The sequence below is a fragment of the Eumetopias jubatus genome, unplaced genomic scaffold (assembly GCF_037043125.1).
Source record: "Eumetopias jubatus isolate StellerSeaLion01/CBP00866 unplaced genomic scaffold, mEumJub1_p1.0 scaffold_17, whole genome shotgun sequence".
Classification (NCBI taxonomy): domain Eukaryota; kingdom Metazoa; phylum Chordata; class Mammalia; order Carnivora; family Otariidae; genus Eumetopias; species Eumetopias jubatus.
The window spans coordinates 80,137,050-80,155,928 of NW_028274823.1; the positions used below are offsets into that span (position 1 = coordinate 80,137,050).

Below are 18,879 nucleotides of genomic sequence, written 5' to 3' on the forward strand. Positions count from 1 at the left end.
CAATCTCGAGAGAGGTACTGAACAATTTACGTGCTAGATCTACGTCCTAAAGGCCTCTTCACTAAAACCCTGCTAGCTCGGTACTATTAGCTTACTTTTTACGACTAAGGGGTGAGGCATCCCTTCTAAGGGTAGAGGCACTTTCCCAGCCCAAGCGGCCAGGAGCGGAGCTCCAGCTACCCGCCGCCGCCGCGCCGCGCCGCTCCCTCCCTCTGCGCATGTGCATCCCCGCCTTCTCCTCCCGGCTCGTCCTTCCCCGGCCTCCAGCCCCTCGTGGGAAACCTTCCCTGGCTTCCGGGTCCACGCGGCGAGGAAGCTGCGGGTGAGCCCCGGGGGGTGGGGGCGTGGACCGAGGGGGCCCTGCGCGGCTCGGGGGTCCGACTGGGGCGGCGGGGCCGGGGGGTGGGTAGGAGCTCCGCGGACACCGGAGCGACCCCAGGAGTCAGCGGCGCTTGCAGAGTTGAAGGGACGGCGGGCGGGGGCATCTCTAAGGGACCAGGGTCCCGCGTGGGAACGTGGGCTCGCGGGCTCGAAAGGCCCGCAGGTGGCCAGCCCCAGCGCTAAGCTGACTGCGCCGTCGTGCGGCCGCGGGTGGGGAGTGCGCGTGCGTGACGTGTGCGCTGGGCCCACAGGGAGGGGGTGGGGCTCCGGGAAGGAGTGAGTGCGCGTGCGCGACGTGCGTGCGCGCCTGACGTTTTGACGTGTGTGCGTGCGTCGTATGTGCGCCGGGCTTACTAGGAGGGGCGCGGTTGTAGGAGAAGCTGGCAGGGCGTCAGATGTGAATGAATTGCTCTGATCGAATAGTCGACATGAGGCTCGGTCTCCTTATCTGTAAAGTGTGGATGTCAGTAATACTTGCCGCATGGCATTGTTCTGAGCACTCACATTTTGCTACCTATTTGTTTGTTATTTATGTAATACATGCGGCTGGAGCTTGGACAAGTCTCTAGGGCCTTCATTGCTCAGTTAACTCATTTGTGCAATGGAAGAGGATAGAGGCTGGACTAGCTAGCCACCAAGGCCCTTTCCTGGCTCTAACATTCCCCAGGTCCCCAGTTATTATTTATTATGTATTCATTTGTTATTTGTTATGTATAAGCATGACAGTATCCTGAAGCCATCGAAGGCTGTGTGACGGTGGAAGGTCTGGGACAAATTTAAGAAGAGCGAGGTGAGCTGGAGCTGAGAGGGGTGGGCACGCAGGTTACACAGGAAATGTCACCTCTTTGGAGAGTTTGTGAGGGCATGGTTGGGAATGAAAGGCTCACCAGCCATAGCGAAGGAAATTCTGTTCTCACCCTCCCCAAACACCCCCTACTTCCCTCATTTTCCGTTCAGTATTTCCCATTGTTGATGGCATCTAGAAAGATGCTGAGAATGGCATCTAGAAAGATGCTGAGGTTCCCGCTCTCCTGGCTCTATAGACGCACAGGATGGTAGTGCAGGCAACAGGTTATCTGTTTTGACCTTATTTGAAAAATGAAAAAAAGATTTTGAGTCTGAGAAGGTGACTGACCAAGATCATGCAGTTTGTTAGTTGCAGAACCATGGTTAAAAGTCAGGTCTGCAAATTCCCGAGCCACTGCCCATTTTGCACTGTTAAGTCAAAGACTTTTGAAAGTTGTAAGAAGGTTAGAACAAACTAAACTTTTTTTTTTTATCTTGCCTTAAACACCCCCATCTCTTTTTTTCAGAGGTTTCTTGGATTATCTGACCTCAAGGGATTCAGTGTTAAGAGGAAAACAGATTAACAATGTGGCTTGAGATTTTTAATTTTTCCCTACCACATCAGTTCTGACAAATCCATAGTGTTTCCTCCTTTAGGTTACTGTTAAATGTTAAACTCATCTTCTCATGTTTTTAATTTTTCTGTGTCACAGAACCTAAATTGGTAATAAATCAATAAGAAACAAATGTTTACATTCACTCAGTGAAAAGTATCATGTCTAAGCTCAACATATATCGGAGCCACACATGGACACGTAAGTATCTTGTATGTGGAGCTGTGTAGGCAGGTAAATCCAGGAACTGCAAGGCAGGCCAAGTCTCTCCTAACTTCCTTCTTCCTTCCTTCTTCCTCAGCTCTCCCTCCTTCACTAAGAGCGGAAAATGAACAGATCCCAGGTGAGCTTTTTGTTTGTTTATTCCCACTTTGTTTTAAAATGAGTTTTCTAAAGTTTGTAAGGATTCATATTTTTACAATGAGAAAAGAAAACTATGCAAGAATTACTTGAAGGGAAATATGTCGAGAGTAGCAAATTCAAAGAGTTGGTAGAATTAGATGTAGGACTCTTAATTTTACAGAGTTGTGCAAGTTGTGAAATTTTCTCTGATCTTTCTAATCAAAACACTGAAATTGCCTGTAATCATCTGATAGACACAGCACCATGCCAAAGATGTGTGGATGCTTTTCAGAGGACCAAAAATGAGGTTTGAGTAGACAGCTCTCTCATGGTCCTGCTTAATCCAGGAATACGACTTTGAAGATCTGGCAGAATGGAGGGACCAGACATCCTCCAGATAACTCTCCATAAGTGTTTGCGTCAGCTTGTTTGTATTTCTAGCTTGAGTAGCAGACTCTTCTGGTTTTGGTCTCTGCATTTCTCATTTGCATTTCAACCTCATGAATGCATTCTTGCTCCTTCACCACCACCACTCACCTGAAGCATTTCTGGAAAAGGCCACCAAATTGTAGTCAAATCCAGTTTTTGTCTTTGTCTTACTTGACATTCCTATGGCATAGTCCTCAGTCTCTGTTGTCTCTGACACCTCCCTCCTAGCTCTCCTTTCTTAACTCTGATACATTCCCTTCCTGTTCCTCATGAAGTTGTCTTTCCCTTTTGCCCCGGACGTTGCCTCTCCTTGGGTTTATTGCTTACCCATCGTTGGCTCACTGCTTTTTTCAGTCTGTCTTTTTTCCTGACTGGTTTTGTCTTTCTTTTTTTTAAATAAAATATTTTGAATTAGTAATATATTAACATGGTTAAAAGGTTAAGTGATGTTCCCTCTAGGAATGGTGACATTTATTTCTCATCTAAATGGAGACACTTCCACTGAGAATGAAAGAGGTTCTATAATGTTATGATGGGACAACTGGCATATATTGGGACAGTCCCAGACAAACTGGAACATATGGTCATCCTACTGTAGATACCTGTCTTTCTTGTTTGTCCTCCCAGTGTTTCTTTTTTCAGTTAAAAGATATTCTTGTATGCCCCGTACTTTTATTTAGAAGGGAATCCATCATCCTTAGGGCTTTTCAAACTTAGATGCACCTGTACCTCACTGGCATCCTGTTAAAATGCAGATTTTGATTTAGGGATCTGGTAGGGCCCTGGGTTTTGCATTTCTAAAAAGCTCCCAGGTGAAGCTGACTCTGCTGCTCAGGGAACCACACTTTGAGTAGCGAGTCTCTACATGATTTTCCATTTTTTCTTCGCTTTTTTTCACTTTTTTCAGCCTGTCCCAAACATCTTTCTGTTAACAGAACATGGATTGCTTCTTTCTTTGTTATAACCGCACAGTAATTCAAGCATGGGTGTTCCATTGTTTATTAAACTGGTGATTATTACTTATGAGCTATTTCAAACCTTTTGCCACTACAAACCATGTTCTAATGAATGACCTTGTACATATAGGTTTTTTCTCTCAGATAAATTCCCAGAAGTGCATTGCCAGGTCAAAGGGTGAATATAATTGATACACTTGATCAGTTGGGATTATGGTATCATTTTGTGTCGCTCCCTTTGACACCGAGTGAGTGCTGTTTTGTCCACAGCTTCTTCCATAGAACATGTGGTTCAACTTTTGGAATTTTGGCAATGGATAGATAAAAAGTGGTATTTTATGAAGTTTGTATTTGCAATTTTTTAAACTATGAGTGAGGTTGAATTTCTTTTTCATGTATCTGAAAGATGTATTTACATTTCTGTGAACCCTCTGTTCATATCTTTTGCCCATTTTGCTCTTAGGTTTCTGGCTTTTTTTTTTTTTTTATTCTTCGGTGTTTAGCTCTTTATATATTAGGCATACTAATGCTTGTCTGTTACATGGGTTGCAAACTATTATTTTATGGTATATAATTTGTATTTTGCTAATTGACCCTGGTGTTTTCTCCCCCATGCAGGTTTCTCTTTCAGGATACCATGTTTCACTTAGTTGTTTCCTTAAGCTCCCCTTGGCTGTGACAATTTCTCAGACTTTCCTTGTTTTTGATAACCTTGGCAGTTTTGAGGAATACATTCAGGTGTTTTGTAGGATGTCCCTCAATTGGGAATTGTCTGCTGTTGTTTTCATGGTAAGACTGAGGTTATGGGCTTCTTGGAGGAAGACCACAGAGATATAATGTCATTTGGTGACATCATATCAAGGGTAAGTGTTGTCAACATGACTTACTACGGTGATGTATCACTGTTGATCGCTTAGCTGAAGTAATGTGGTCACGAGTAGCAGTAAAGCTACTCTTTGTTTCCTCTGTTTTCATACTGTACTCTTTGGAAAGAAGTGGGGAGTTACATGATACCTCCTTCCTGCTGGAGTATCTACATAAATTATCAGGAATTCTTCATAGGAGATTTTCCTATTCTCTCCTATTTACTAATCCATTTATTTATATCAGCATGAATTCATGGATAGTTATTTTATATTTTGGTTATAGTACAATGCTACCTTGTTTTCTTTCATTGCTCAAGTTATTTCAGGTTGGTTATTAAAAGCCTCTTCTAAGGGCGCGTGAGTGGCTGAGTCGGTTGAGTGTCCGACTCTTGATTTCGGCTCAGGTCATGATCTCAGGGTCCTGGTCTCTCTGCTGAGCGTGGAGCCTGCTTGAAATTCTCTCTCTCTCCCTCTGCTCCTCCCCCTGCTCATGCTCTGTTTCCCTCTCCTTCTCTCTCAAAAATAAGAAAATGTTTAAAAAGTACCTTCTGTTGGTTCCTGTGTCTTTTGACACACCCCGTTATTGTTTGAATACTTCTTCCTTCCTCCCCCAGGTTCATCTTATGTCTTTCCTGCTCTGGAATTAGCCTTTTTTTTTTTTTTTCTAAATAGCTCTGGTTCTTTTCATTGGAGCATAGTATGAGAAACCAAGATTGGGGACTAGGTGTGCCTGTTGCTACTGGTGTGTCATTGCTCACAGACCCATTCAGCTAACTGAAAGAGGAAATACACGTGTATACTTTCTCATGTATATACAGGTGTCTATAAATATTTCAGTATGTAACCATCTATATATTAAGCTAAGTTTTAGTTCACACTGTTGTCTCCTGTTGTAATCATTACCATATGGAACATTGTAACCTTCTCTCCTTGTTTGTCTGTAATCTCCACTCTAACGATGAGAATCCAGCTAACGTCATCTGAATTTCATTTATTTAATAGTTCAATTCCAGAATGCACATACATGATTTCAGAGTTGTTAACCCATGGACTCTTGATTCTTCCAGTTTGGGGCCATTATGAATTAAGGTGCGCATGTGTAGGTTTTTAAGCAGACATAAGTTTTCAAACACATAGGGTGTGAAATTGCTGGGTCAGTTTTGTATGTATGTATGTATGTATGTATGTATGTATGTATAGCTTTGCAAGAAATTGCCAAACTGTTTTTTTCAAAGGTGCTGTATCAATATGTGTTCCTACCAACTACAAATCAGAATCTTTGTTGTTCTGATTCTGGACCTGAAATTGGTATTGTCATAATTTTGGATTTAAATTTTAATTTAACACATTCTAATAAATATGTCATGTTGTCTGCATTTTCCCACTAATAGGTGATGTTGAGCATCTGTTCATATATATATTTGTTATCCTTATATCTTTGGTGAAATGTTTGTTCAGATCTTTTGCCCATTTTTCAATTGGGTCATTTGTTTTCTTCTTTTGAAGCTTTAAGAGTTCTTTTGTAGTTTTTGGATGCAAATCCTTCATTAGATATATATGTTGCAGATATTTTCTTCCAGTCTGTGCCTTGTCTTTCATTTTCTTAGAAATGTCTTTAACAGAGCAGATTTTATTTTTAATAATATTCAACCTGTGCTTCCCCCCACCCCCATGGAATATGCTTTTTCTGTTGTATCTAAAAACTCATTACCAAATCTAGGGTCACAGAGATTTTTCTCCTATATTCTTTGTTCTGTATTTTCTTCTAGAAGGTTTAAAGTTTTGCATTTTACATTTAGACCTCATATTCATTTTTAGTTATTCCTTGTGTAAGGTCTGTGTCTAGGTTGATTTCTTTTGCATGAGTGTCCAGTTGTTCAAGCACCATTTGTTGAAAGCCTCTCTTTTCTCCTTTTATTGCCTTTATGTCTTTGTCAAAAAACATTTGCCTCTGTTTTGGTAGATCTATTCCTGGACCCTCTGTTCTGTTCTGTTGATCTATGTGTCTCTCTCAGCACTAACACACTGTCTTGGTTACTGGTAGCTTTATAGTAACTCTTTTTTTTTTTTTTTTTAAAGATTTTATTTATTTATTCATGAGAGACAGAGGAGGAGAGAGAGAGAGAGGGAGAGAGAGAGAGAAGCAAAGGGAGAAGCAGGCTCCCAAGGAGCAGGGAGCCCGATGCGGGACTCGATCCCAGGACCCTGGGATCATGACCTGAGCCGAAGGCAGACGCTTAACCATCTGAGCCACCCAGGCGCCCGCTTTATTGTAACTCTTAAGATCAGGCAATGTGAATTCTCATTTTTCTTCCACATTGTGTTGGCTATTCTAGATCCTTTGTCTTTCTATATAAACTTCAGAATCATTTTGTCAGTATCTGCAAAATAGCTGGGGGTTTTATTTGGATTGTGTTGAATTTATAGATTAAGTTGGAAAGAATTGACATCTTAGGCATATTGAGTCTTCCTATTGATGAATATGGACTATCTCTCCATTTCTTTAGATCTTTGATTTCTTCCATCGATTGGTGTGTTTTTCTGTATATATATATTGTGTTAGATTTTATACTTGAGTACCTTTTTTGGGGGTGCAATTGTAAGTGGTATTTTCAGATACAGGAAAACAGTTGACTTTTTTTTTTGATCTTGTATCCTGTGATGTTTTGATATTTCCTTATTACTTCCAGTAGATTTTTTTCTTTCTTTTTGTAAGTTACTTGAGATTTTCTACATAGACAATAATATTGACTTCAAATAAAGAGAGTTTGTTTTTCCTTTTCAGTGATACACCCAATTGTCTCATCCCCTCCTTCCACCCACCCTCCCTCTGATAATCACCAGTTTGTTCTCTATATTTGGGAGTCTCTTTTTTTTGTTTGTTTCTTTTTTGCTTTGTTTTGTTTCTTAAATTGCACATATGAGTGAAATCATATGATATTTGTCTTTGTCTGACTTATTTCACTTAGTACTATACCCTCTAGATCCATCTATGTTGTTGGCATTGTCAAGATTTCATTCTTTTCTCCGGCTGAGTAATATTCCATTACACACACACACACACACACACACACACACACACACACCCCACATCTTCTTTATCCATCTTGCCTACTGTAAATAGTGCTGCAATATAAATACCTTTTCCAATCAGCGTTTTCCTTTTCTTTGGGTAAATACCTGGTAGTGGAATTACTGGATCATAGGATAGTTCTATTTTTAATTTTTTGAGGAACCTCCACACTGTTTTCCATAATGGCTGAACCAGTTTTCATCCCCACCATCAGTACACAAGGGTTCCTTTTTCTTCACATTATCACCAACTCTTGTAATTTCTTGTTTTGATTCTAACCATTCTGACAGGTGTGAGGTGATATCTCATTGTGGTTTTGATTTGAGTTTCTCTTGTGATTAGTGATGTTGAGCATCTCTTCATGTGTCTCTTGGTCATCTGAATGTCTTCTTTGGAAAAATGTTTATTCAGGTCCTTTGCCCAGTTTTTAATCAGCTTATTTGGGGTTTTTTTGGTGTTGAGTTATATATTTTGGATATCAAATCCTTAACGGATATATCATTTGCAAATATCTTCTCCCATTAGTAGGTTGTCTTTTTGTTTTATTGATGGTTACCTTTGCTGTGCAGAAGCTTTTTGTTTTGGTGTAGTCCCAAAGTCTGATTCTGCTTTTGCTTCCCTTCTCTTCAGAGACATATCTAGAAAGAAGTTGCTATGGCTGATGTCAAAGAAGTTACTACCTGTGTGCTTTTCTAGGATTTTTACGGTTTCCGGTCTCACATTTAGGTCTTTAATCCATTTTGAGTTTATTTTTGTGTATGGTGTAAGAAAGTGGTCTGGTTTCATTCTTTTGCATGTAGCTAGCTGTCCAATTTTCCCAACACCATTTGTTGAAGAGATTGTCTTTTTCCCATTGGATATTCTTGCCTCCTTTGTTGAAGATTAGCTGACCATATAACTGTTGGCTTATTTCTGCTCTCTCTGTTCTGTTCTACTTTTTTTTTTTTTAAGATTTTATTTATTTATTTGACAGAGAAAGACACATAGCGAGAGAGGGAACACCAGCAGGGGGAGTGGGAGAGGGAGAAGCAGGCTTCCCGCGGAGCAGGGAGCCCAGTGCGGGGCTCGATCCCAGGACCCTGGGATCATGACCTGAGGTAATGTTGGCCCAACGACTGAGCCACCCAGGCGTCCCTGTTCTGTTCTACTTTGAATAGCCAGAGCAATATTAGGAAAGAAAAACAAAGCTGGATTTATTTCACAAATTGATCACAGTCCCAGATTTCCAGATATACTACAAAGCTATAGTAATCAAAACAGTATGGTACTGGCACAAAAAATAGATAGATCAATGAAACAGGATACAGAGCCAATCACATATGTGTTATTTCTGGTTTGGGGTTGGTTTGGTTTGGTTTGGTTTGGTTTTGGTCTTACTGCACTAGCTAGGACTTCTAGTACAGAGTTGAATAGGAGTATTGAGATAAGACATCCTCGCCCTATTCCTGCCCTTAGGGGAAAAGTGTCCAGTCTCTTAACATTAAATATGGTGTTAGCTGTAAGGTTTTTGTGGATGGTCTTTATCAAGCTGAGAGAATTCCCCCTATTCCTAGTGTGCTGAGAATTTTCATCATGAATGGCTGTTAGATTTTGTCAAATGCTTTTCTTTCATCAATCGATTTGATCATGTAATTTTTCTTCTTTGGCTTATTGATGTGCTGGATTGTATTGATTTTTTTTTTTTATTATTATTAACATTGACCTGGCCTTCCATACCTGGAATAAATTCCACTTGGTTATGGTTTATAATTCATTGTATACATTGTCAGATTTGATTTGCCAATATTTGAGGATTTTTGTGTCTTTGCTGATGGGAGATATTGGTCTTTAGTTTCTCATGTCTTTATCTAGTTTTAGAATCAGGGTAATGTTGGCCCTATAATATGAGTTTGGAGGTGTTATTTACTGCAGGAGATTGTGGAGAATTAGTATTTTTTCCTTAAATGTTCAGTAGAATTCACTAGTGACACCATTTGAGCTTAGTACTTTGTATTTTGGGAGTGATTTGACTAGTAATTCAATTTTGTTTTTAACAGATATAGATCTGTTCAGGTTATCTATTTCTCCTTGTATGAATTGGTAGCTGTGTCTTTTAAGGAATTTATCCATTTCAACTAAGTTAATTTTTCAGGAATAGAATTGTTTGTAGTATTCTCATTATTTTAATGTCCTTAGGATCAGTAGTGTTGACCTTTCATTTCTGAGATTCACAATTTGTTTCTTTTCTCTTTTTTCTTGGTTAGGTTTTCTGGAAGTTTGTTAATTTATTGATCTTTTCAAAGAAGCATCTGTTGGTGTCATTAATTTTCTTTTTTTTTCATGTTTTCAATTTCATTGATATATTCTAATATTTCCTTTATTTTGCTTGCTTTTGGCTTAATTTACTTTTCTTCTATAGTGTACTAAGATGGAAACTTTTCTAATATATACACTGCTATAAATTTCCCTCTATGTACTGCTTTCAGTTCATCCCACAAATTTTGATAAGTGGTATTTTTATTTTTATTTCATGTACAATGTTTAAAAATTTCTTTCGAGACCTCTTTGAACTATAGGTTATTTATAAGTGTGTTGTTTAATTTTCAAGTGTTCGAGTGATTTCCCAGCTATTTCTTGTTTATTGATTTCTATTCCATTGTAGTCAGAGAACGTATTTTGTATGATAGCTGTTCTTTTAAATTTGTTAAGGTGTGTTTTGTGGCCAAGACTATGGTCTGTCATGGTGAATGTTACATATGAGCTAGAATAGAATGATAAAATCTGTGTTTTATTGTTTTGGATGGGGTATTCTGTAACTCAATTAGATCATGTTGATGGATAGTGTGGTTCAGGTCATCTTTATACTTACTGATTTTCTGCCTCCTTGATCTCTCAGTATTGACAGAGGAGTGTTGAAGCCTCCCACCTAGGATTATAAATTTGTGTATTTCTCCTTTCAGTTCTATCAGTTTTGGAGGTATGTATTTTGGTACCCTTTTGTTAGATACATACATGTTTAGATACTCTTGTTAGATTGATATATGTTTTCTCTAATAGGATTTTGAACCCATTTAATGAGTTCTTAATTCCAGTGTTGTATTTCTCAGCTCTAGAATGCCCATTTTATCTATGTATGTATGTGTATACGTATGTGTCTGTATACACATCTATCAGAGGTCCCTAAGACCATCCCCAAGCTCAGTGACTTACTAGGGTGACTCAGCAAGTGGTTCTACTTATGGCTATGACTTACTAAAGTGCAAGAATATAAAGCAGAATCAATAAGGGGAAAAGGCACACATGGAGCAGAGTTGAGAGGAAGCCAGGAGCAAACTTCTAAGAGTTTTCTCCCAAATCTAGCAATGAGATTGACAACAAACATGAAATGTCTGCCACGGAAGCTCAGTAGACACTCAGGGCTCAATGTTTTTAATCAGGAGCTGATCACATTGGTACTCTCTGCTTGGCACAGAAACTTCCAGACTTAGAAGGAATGCATGTGTGCAGTATAAACCATATTGCTTACACAAACAGTTTAGGCTCAGTGAACCATTCTTATTAGGTAATTTAAGTTCCCAGGTGCCAGCCAAGGGATACCCTTATAGCAGCAGACCTTTCAAAGCAGACCAGTCTCAGCCTGCTCTAGTAATTTTTTTCTGCACAGTACACATACCATATATCCATTGAACTTCTCCCAGTTATTTTGTTCATATTTTCCTGTTTTATTGAACATATTAATCATAATCCATTTTGAAGTTCTTGTTTATTATTTCCAGTATCTGGGTCCCCTTCTGGTCTGCTTTGTCTGTTTTATTGTCTATTTTTTCTATCATATAAATGATAATATTAAAGGACTAATTTTTTCTTGCTCTGCTTTCCTTTCCAGTCTACTGTGTGCATCATGCTACCTCTTGTGTATAACTTAATAAATGTTAATGTATATATCTCCTCATCACATCATAAGCACTTTGAGAACAGGAATGGTGTGTGTTTGTTTTCATCAGTAGTATTTGCAGCAAGGGGAACAGTTCTAAGCCTTTAGTGGAAACTTGGTTTGTACGAGATATTTCTTTTATCCTACATAGTAAATAACACAAAAGAAGGCATCCTATGTGTCAGTTTTTAGCAAACTCTAAAGAGATTAGCTCTTTTAAATTTCTTCCATGTCATATGGTTCTGACAGCTTCATATAGAAAAGGAATATACCATTACAGGAACAAGTGTCATTCAAAGATGTATGTGTGGACTTCACTCAGGAAGAGTGGTATCTGCTGGATCCTGCTCAGAAGATACTATACAGAGATGTGATTCTAGAAAATTACAGCCATTTTGTCTCAGTAGGTAAGAATTTTTTTTCCTTGTGACAACCCGTAGCATGCATTTCTAGTTGTTGAAACATATGAACTGCCTGTGGAATTTTGATTGATGCTTGAGATTCAAGGCCCTGAGATGACCAGTTTCTCTGGCCACCATAAAGAATGCTGTGTTCTTAACCTCCTCAGGGGTTGGTTCATTTGGGCATCTCCCTTGGGCAGTTCCTGAGGCTGTACCTTTCTTCCCCATCATTTTTTCAGAGTCCCTGAAGCCAGGCTATTTAGCCATCATCTGGTATTATTTTTTCTCAACAGGATATTGCATTACTAAGCCAGAAGTGGTCTTCAAGATAGAGCAAGGAGAAGAGCCCTGGATATTAGAGGCAGGATTCCCAAGCCAGTGCCACCCAGGTGAGAGAGTGAGTTCACAGGCAGATGGAAGACAACGGAATGAGATCTTAGGCCTTTGGTTTAGGGTTTATCACTTGTGAAATATTCTTCAGAAATTTCTTTTTTAAACTTTAGACCTTTGGAAGTGACAAAGGACAGTTGGCTCACATCCCTCCATTACCTTAATCACATTCCTCCACATGTCAGTTTGCCCTCATAAATGCTTTCCTTTGTCCTATGATATTTTAGAGTGATTTACTAATACCTATAATGCAAACTAAGTTGGCTTCATCTTAGGTGATTTTTCTTGGTTAGCTTATCTTTTAAAATTGTTCACCTTCCCTCTATTCTCTTCAGACACCTTTTGTTATCTGGTGTGTATTCATGCTATACTTAACACATTCATTTAACAAATATGTGTTGGGTACCCACTATGATCCAGTTATGTTTTTAGGTAATTAAAAGAATAACATCCCTTTTTCATGGAGTGTGTATTACAGTGAGGGACAAGAAGTATGTGTGTGTGCGCACGTGCACAAGTGTATGTGTGTGACTGTGTACATACAGTGTTTGTGGTGGTAAGCACTGTGGAGAGAGTTAAAGGAGTGGGGAAGGGGTAGAGAATAATGGCCTGTGCTAATGGGTAAGGAAGTTGGAGAAAACCTGTTTGATGAGGTCCAAAGGAGGGATGAGACCCTAGTAAAGTGAAACTGTGAGCTGTTCCAGGCAGGTGCCAAACCTCTCAGCGGTGTTCTTAGACTGTTTGAAGAATGGCAAGGAGGCCATTGTGGCTGGAGGTGAATACGTGTTGGGGAGAGTGATAGGAGATGATGTCATAAGTAGCATGGACCATGGTAATTTTATTTTGAGTGATGTGAGAAATCATTGTATTTTTTTTTTTTGAGTAAATGTAAGTCAGATTAAGTCATCAGATCTGATTTATAGTGTATGCAGTAAATACAGTCTGGTGTTTAGGTGGTGCTCAGGCACGAGCAAGGAAGGAATACCACTTAGGAGACTATTATATACTCCACAGGAGAGAGGATAATGGCTTAGGCGATGTTGGAAGTGCTGAGGAGTGGTAGGTGTGTATGTAGATCTTGAGGATGAGGCCAACAAGATTTGCTGTTGGATTGATAGTGTGGAAGAGAGCCAGGAGTCCAGTATGACTCGACTGATTTGTCTTAAGCAAATGGGTAAATCAGGGGCCATTTACTGAGAGGAAATGAGATGATAGGGGACTTACGACATACCTAAACTTGGACATGAGAAGCTGGAGAGAACTGCTAGAGCCCAGGCTGTGCGTTGAAAAGGATGTTGGTTCTGTGCGAGTGTGGTGCACGTGGCTGAGGCCAGAGCCAGTAGTGCCCGTGAGTGAGGCGTCAGCTGTGGGTGGTGGTAAAGGCACAAGGTTGGCTGAGGGCTTCCAGATCAGAGGCTGGTGGTCTTTTATGTGAAGACAGTAGCACATATTTTAGGTCTGGTGGGTCACATGCAGTCTGGATGTGAGTCCTCCTCCCCCTCCTCCTCCTCCTCCTCCTCCTCCTCCTCCTCCTCCTCCTCCTCCCCCTCCCCCTCCTCCTCCTCCTCCCCCTCCCCCTCCCCCTCCTCCCCCTCCTCCCCCTCCCCCTCCCTCCTCCTCCTCCTCCTCCCCCTCCCCCTCCCCTCCTCCTCCTCCTCCTCCTCCTCCTCCTCCTCCTCCTCCTCCTCCTCCTCCTCTTGCCTGGTTCTCCTTTTCCCTCTCCTCCCCTCTCTCTTCTCCCTCCTCACTCCTCCCTACTGCCTCTTCTGTCTTTTCCCTCTAAAAACGGAAAAAACAGTCGTAGTTCAAGGACCTTTGCTCAGCAGTCATAGTTTGCAGACTCCTAGAAAGTGGTGGTTTGCACATGAGAGCAGTGGTCCTGGAACAATTCTTCTTCTGCGAGGCCTGAAAATCTATTAAATCTCATCACGAGAGGAGCTTGAGGAGGAACAGTCTGAGCACCATGAAAACTGGGGAGCCTTGTTTCTCAGGAATCCAATAAGGAATATCCTAGCATCCTATTACTATCTTACATGGCAGCTCCGGGGTCAGTGCACTAAACCCATTATCCCCAATTGCTAGTGTCCTCAAACTCCTGGGTCGCTTGCCTTTTAAAACCAGCTTTCCCGTCTCTTTGTTTTCTCACGTCTCACTGATCCCACTCAAAACCAGAACTGTGTGTTCTTTCTTTCCTGGCTTGATCTAATCCCTAAATGATTTTTATTTTCTTACCTGAAGCATCCGATTTATTTTTCACTAGCCTGGCAAAGTTGCTACTTATTAAGAAATGAAATTAAAATTAAAGTCTCCTTTCATTGACTATGATAATGTGGTCCTCCTATTCTACCTGTCTCGTTCCTTTCTCTCTGCTCTCCAGAATTTCCTCTAAACCCCATCCTCTCTTGTATCTTTAAATTTCGTGTATAAATGCTTTCTCTTCTGTCTACAACTTTCATTCTTGTTTACTTTGCTTTTCAGATATTTAATATTGTACGTATAAAGTGTTTAAACATTGAATGGTACATAGTAATGGCTTGTTATTATCTCACTTACTTTAAATTAGAGCTCTTTTTTTTCCCTGTAATTTAAGTAACCCATATTTTATGACCCACTAGTGGCTACATCCTCAAAACTCAGAACTAATCATATTACTCTTGCTTAGGGTTTCTTTCTTTATTGAGATTTTGTTTTCCCACAGAAAAGGCCCTTTCTTTTCCTAATTCTGATAATTTACTAATTACTTTTTTGATTAACTGAAGTCAAGTTTGGAAGAGATCACTCTTTTTCATCCATTCAGAAAGCATTCTGTAGTACTTTTCCAAAAAGCACATTCCCATTTTGTCCTCGTGTATTACAGTTCATCACATACAGGTTGGAAATAATTCATATGCACATTGCATTTATGAATTATTCATGTTCTGTCTCTTTCGTGAGGTCAGAGGAAGCAGGATTTTGGTAACACCTGCCAAGAGCTAGACTGTGGTCTTGACAAAGGGTGTAGCATTGAGCAAGGAACTTCATCACCAAATTATGGTGAATTTTACAGGCAGTAAACTTTTAAAGACAGTGAGTGAAGGATGAAAGTGGATGGGGTGTTGCAGTGTTTGTTGGCATTTATTCTCTTTATTATTTTTTTTTTTGGCTTATTTTCAATGAAAGAAAGCAGCATATCCAGAAAGATGTCCAGGTTCCAGGAAGAGCCAGGGCTGGAATGCAGTTTGCATTGTGTTTATGGGAGTGAGTGGTTTATGAGAGGCCCATCTGGAGCTGTACAGAAATACTGTTACTTGGACATGTGATGTGGTGGCTTGGACACTTACTTTGAATCCAGTTGGCAGAAAGTTTGTTTTGCATTGATTTGTTTTTGCTGGCTAATAATTACTACTATTTGGCCCTTGGAGCAGTGGGCTCAGGACTGCCATCGAAGTTTTTTCTCACGCGATTGACGCTGTTGCATTGGGTGGCAACAGTGAAGCACAGCCAAGGATTGTTATGATAAAGTTTACCAGTGGTCTCAGAACTGTATAGAGAAACATCCTTATGGGTCTCACCAGTAGGTAAAAACTACAGATGAGGCTAGATATAAAAGCAGAAAACCTTGATAGAAAAGATAAACCTAGTTATAAAAGCAGACTTAGAGATCAACATTGCCTCAGACATAGAATGGCTTTGGGGAGAAGTAATCCGGCAGATTGAAGTGAATCAATGTATGACTTGATAGTCAGGACAGATTCATTAGCAGCTGTGAGAAAACAAAGTAAACCTGGTCCTTCCGCAGAGATGGCCTGCCCCTCATCAGTTTTGTATTTCCTTTTGGATATTTGTGGTGTAGTGAATCTCAGCTAGATGGAGAGTGAGAGTCTGAGGTAAAGCAGTGTTCCTTAAAAAATGAGGAAGTAGGCGCTTTCAGAAATTTATGTTGATGCTTATAAATCAAATGGAGGGGAAAAAAGGACGGGCAGCATGTATACTAGTGAGAATCCTACCATAGTAGTCAAGCTGTGAGAGCTTGCTCACCGTGTGTCTTGATTTTATTTCACTTTCTCTAGTCTGCATCTTACAGCATTTAAAAAAAATTATTTCTTATAAAATAAGTTAAAAGAAAAACTAGATGCTGGGCTATAGTACTTCTTGGTTGAACCCGAGGAAGTTTGGTGTTGGTGCGCAGAGTAGAATCATGTGCTCCAGCCAGAATCCTACCCCAGGAATCTGTATGTGAGGGGATTAGGTTGGAACTGTTCTGTCTCCACCACACATAGTTCCTCCTCTGAAAGGCATGTCCACTAGTCTCCACATCACTTTATTTAGTGTTAAGTGTCTCTGTCCGGCTCACCCCATTCGCTGAGTTTCCCTGCATCAGCCACTCCCAGTTTCGAATTTTCACCCTTTTCCGTCCAGTTTTGAAGGTTTTATATTTAAAATGTTAAATGTCCTTGCCAGTTTCCATTTCCTGTTTCCACTGTAGCATGTATTTACTTTCCACTGAGACCAGGAGGATAAAGGAAACCTTTGCTTGGATTTAGTTCACGCCAGGAAACTGAGCCTAAAAGAAAAGAATCGACTACATGAAAGGGTGTTTGTGTGAGTTTAGTCCCATTAGAAGTGTACTAGGATTCATAAGATGTGGTTATTTTTCTCATTTCTAGAAGACTGGAAAGTTGATGACCTGATAGAGAGCAGCCAGGACAATGAAGACGAACATTTTTGGCAACTTGCTTTCACCACCAACAAAACATTAAATGTAGATAGTGGTGATAGAGTAAGAAAAGCTTTCAGTCTGGGCACAGATTCTGTTCCTTCAAGAAATTTTCCATGTAAGATATGTGACTCGTGTGAAATGAGTTTGAAAAATATTTCAGGCTTAATTATTAGTAGAAAGAGCTATTCTGGGAAGAAGCCTGATGAGTTTAATGTATATGAGAAATTGCTCCTTGATATTAAGCATGAGAAAACACCTCCCGGAGGGAAATCTTATAAATATAGTCAAAAAAGGAATGTGCTCAATCATAGCCACGACCTCAGTCAGCCAATTTTTGACCCGCCTTCTGAGTATAATGAAGACGGACAAGCCTTCCATGAGGAAGCGGCCTTTTTCACAAACAAGAAAATACAGATAGGAGAGACGCTTTGTAAATATAATGCATGTGGAAGAACCTTCATCCACAGTTTAGAACTCAGTTTATCTCAGAGAACTCATTTGGAGATGGAGCCATATGAATGCAATATTTGTGGGAAGTCCTTCTATACAGATTTAAGATTGGGACATCAGAGAACTCTTACAGGAGAGACTCCTTATGAATACAATGAATATGGGCAAACCTTCTGTGATAACTCAACTTTCATTATCCATCAGGGAACCTATACAAGAAAGATTCCCCACGAATATAAAGTAGGTCCTAAAACGTGGGAAAAGTCAACCCTCTTTAAACGTCAGATAGTACACATGGGCAAAAAACCTTATGAGCACAATGAAAATGGAAATAACTTCAACAAGAAGTCACATCTCACCCAGCTTCGAAGAGGTCACTCAGGAGAAAAAACCTTTGAATGTGGTGAATGTGGGAAAACATTCTGGGAGAAGTCAAACCTCACTCAACATCAAAGAACACACACAGGAGAGAAACCCTATGAATGTACCGAATGTGGGAAATCCTTTTGTCAGAAACCACACCTTACCAACCATCAGCGAACACATACAGGAGAAAAACCCTATGAATGTAAGCAATGTGGAAAAACGTTCTGTGTAAAGTCAAACCTCACAGAACATCAGAGAACACACACAGGGGAGAAACCGTACGAATGTAACACGTGTGGGAAATCCTTCTGCCACAGGTCAGCCCTAACTGTCCATCAGAGAACACACACAGGAGAGAAACCCTTTATGTGTAATGAATGTGGGAAGTCCTTCTGTGTGAAGTCAAACCTCATTGTTCATCAAAGAACTCACACAGGGGAGAAACCCTATAAATGTAACGAGTGTGGGAAAACCTTCTGTGAAAAATCAGCTCTCACTAAACATCAGAGAACTCACACAGGAGAGAAGCCCTATGAGTGTGATGGATGTGGAAAAACCTTCAGTCAGAGGTCGGTACTTACAAAACACCAGAGAATTCACACAAGGGTGAAAGCTCTTTCAACATCCTGATGTCCAGAAACCTTCACCCGCCCTTTTCAAATTCTTACACCATTTTTAAAAATGAGACGAATGAAGCCCAAAGAATGCCTCACATTACTAGAAAGCGATGTCTTATCGTATTTCAGATAATTAATACTAGCATAAAACCTTACTGATATTTTGAATATGTGAAAGCTCTCAAGAAAAACTGAAGCTTTTCATCAGAAAATTTATATTGAGGGGAAATTTATTCACTTAAGGAATGTGGTAGAAATCTTTGTCTAGAATTTGTTGTGTCATATTCCAGATGTGATACCAAATTTTATTGTAAATATAGTGGATGGTATTCATTCATACCCATATTCACAGTGGAATCTGAAGCTTAAAAAAAGTTGAGTCACAACAATATTAAATATTTGTTTTGCAGGCCTGATGTTTGCAGGCCTGATGTGGGTATAGTAATATAGCAGAAGTTAGAGGTATGCTTGATTTGCATATTGGAGTCCAACATACTTGTGAAGAGAAAATATCCCTTAATTAAATAGCTATTATGGTCTATATTAGTATCTCCCACGCTAAAAACCACCAGTGTCTTTATAGGTTGATATAATTA

At 40.0% G+C, this 18,879-nt stretch overlaps 1 protein-coding gene across 4 annotated transcripts in view; it reads left to right on the top strand.

Moving 5' to 3' along the window:
* Positions 1–232: 232 nt before the first annotated feature.
* ZNF248 (zinc finger protein 248) overlaps positions 233–18,879 on the top strand; it is a 20,987-nt gene continuing 2,340 nt past the window's right edge. Inside the window, exons 1-7 of one of the 4 annotated variants that reach the window (XM_028104543.2) lie at positions 248–322; positions 1,100–1,171; positions 1,881–1,982; positions 2,083–2,124; positions 11,641–11,767; positions 12,055–12,150; positions 16,798–18,879. The exon at positions 16,798–18,879 is cut by the window's right edge and continues 2,340 nt beyond it. In XM_028104543.2, coding sequence (XP_027960344.1) covers positions 2,110–2,124; positions 11,641–11,767; positions 12,055–12,150; positions 16,798–18,296 — 1,737 coding nt within the window. In that variant the 5' untranslated portion in view covers positions 248–322; positions 1,100–1,171; positions 1,881–1,982; positions 2,083–2,109 and the 3' untranslated portion in view covers positions 18,297–18,879. Of the gene's footprint in view, positions 323–527; positions 1,172–1,880; positions 1,983–2,082; positions 2,125–11,640; positions 11,768–12,054; positions 12,151–16,797 lie in introns of those variants that run through there. The other 3 variants (XM_028104545.2, XM_028104544.2, XM_028104546.2) reach the window with 3 other exon arrangements.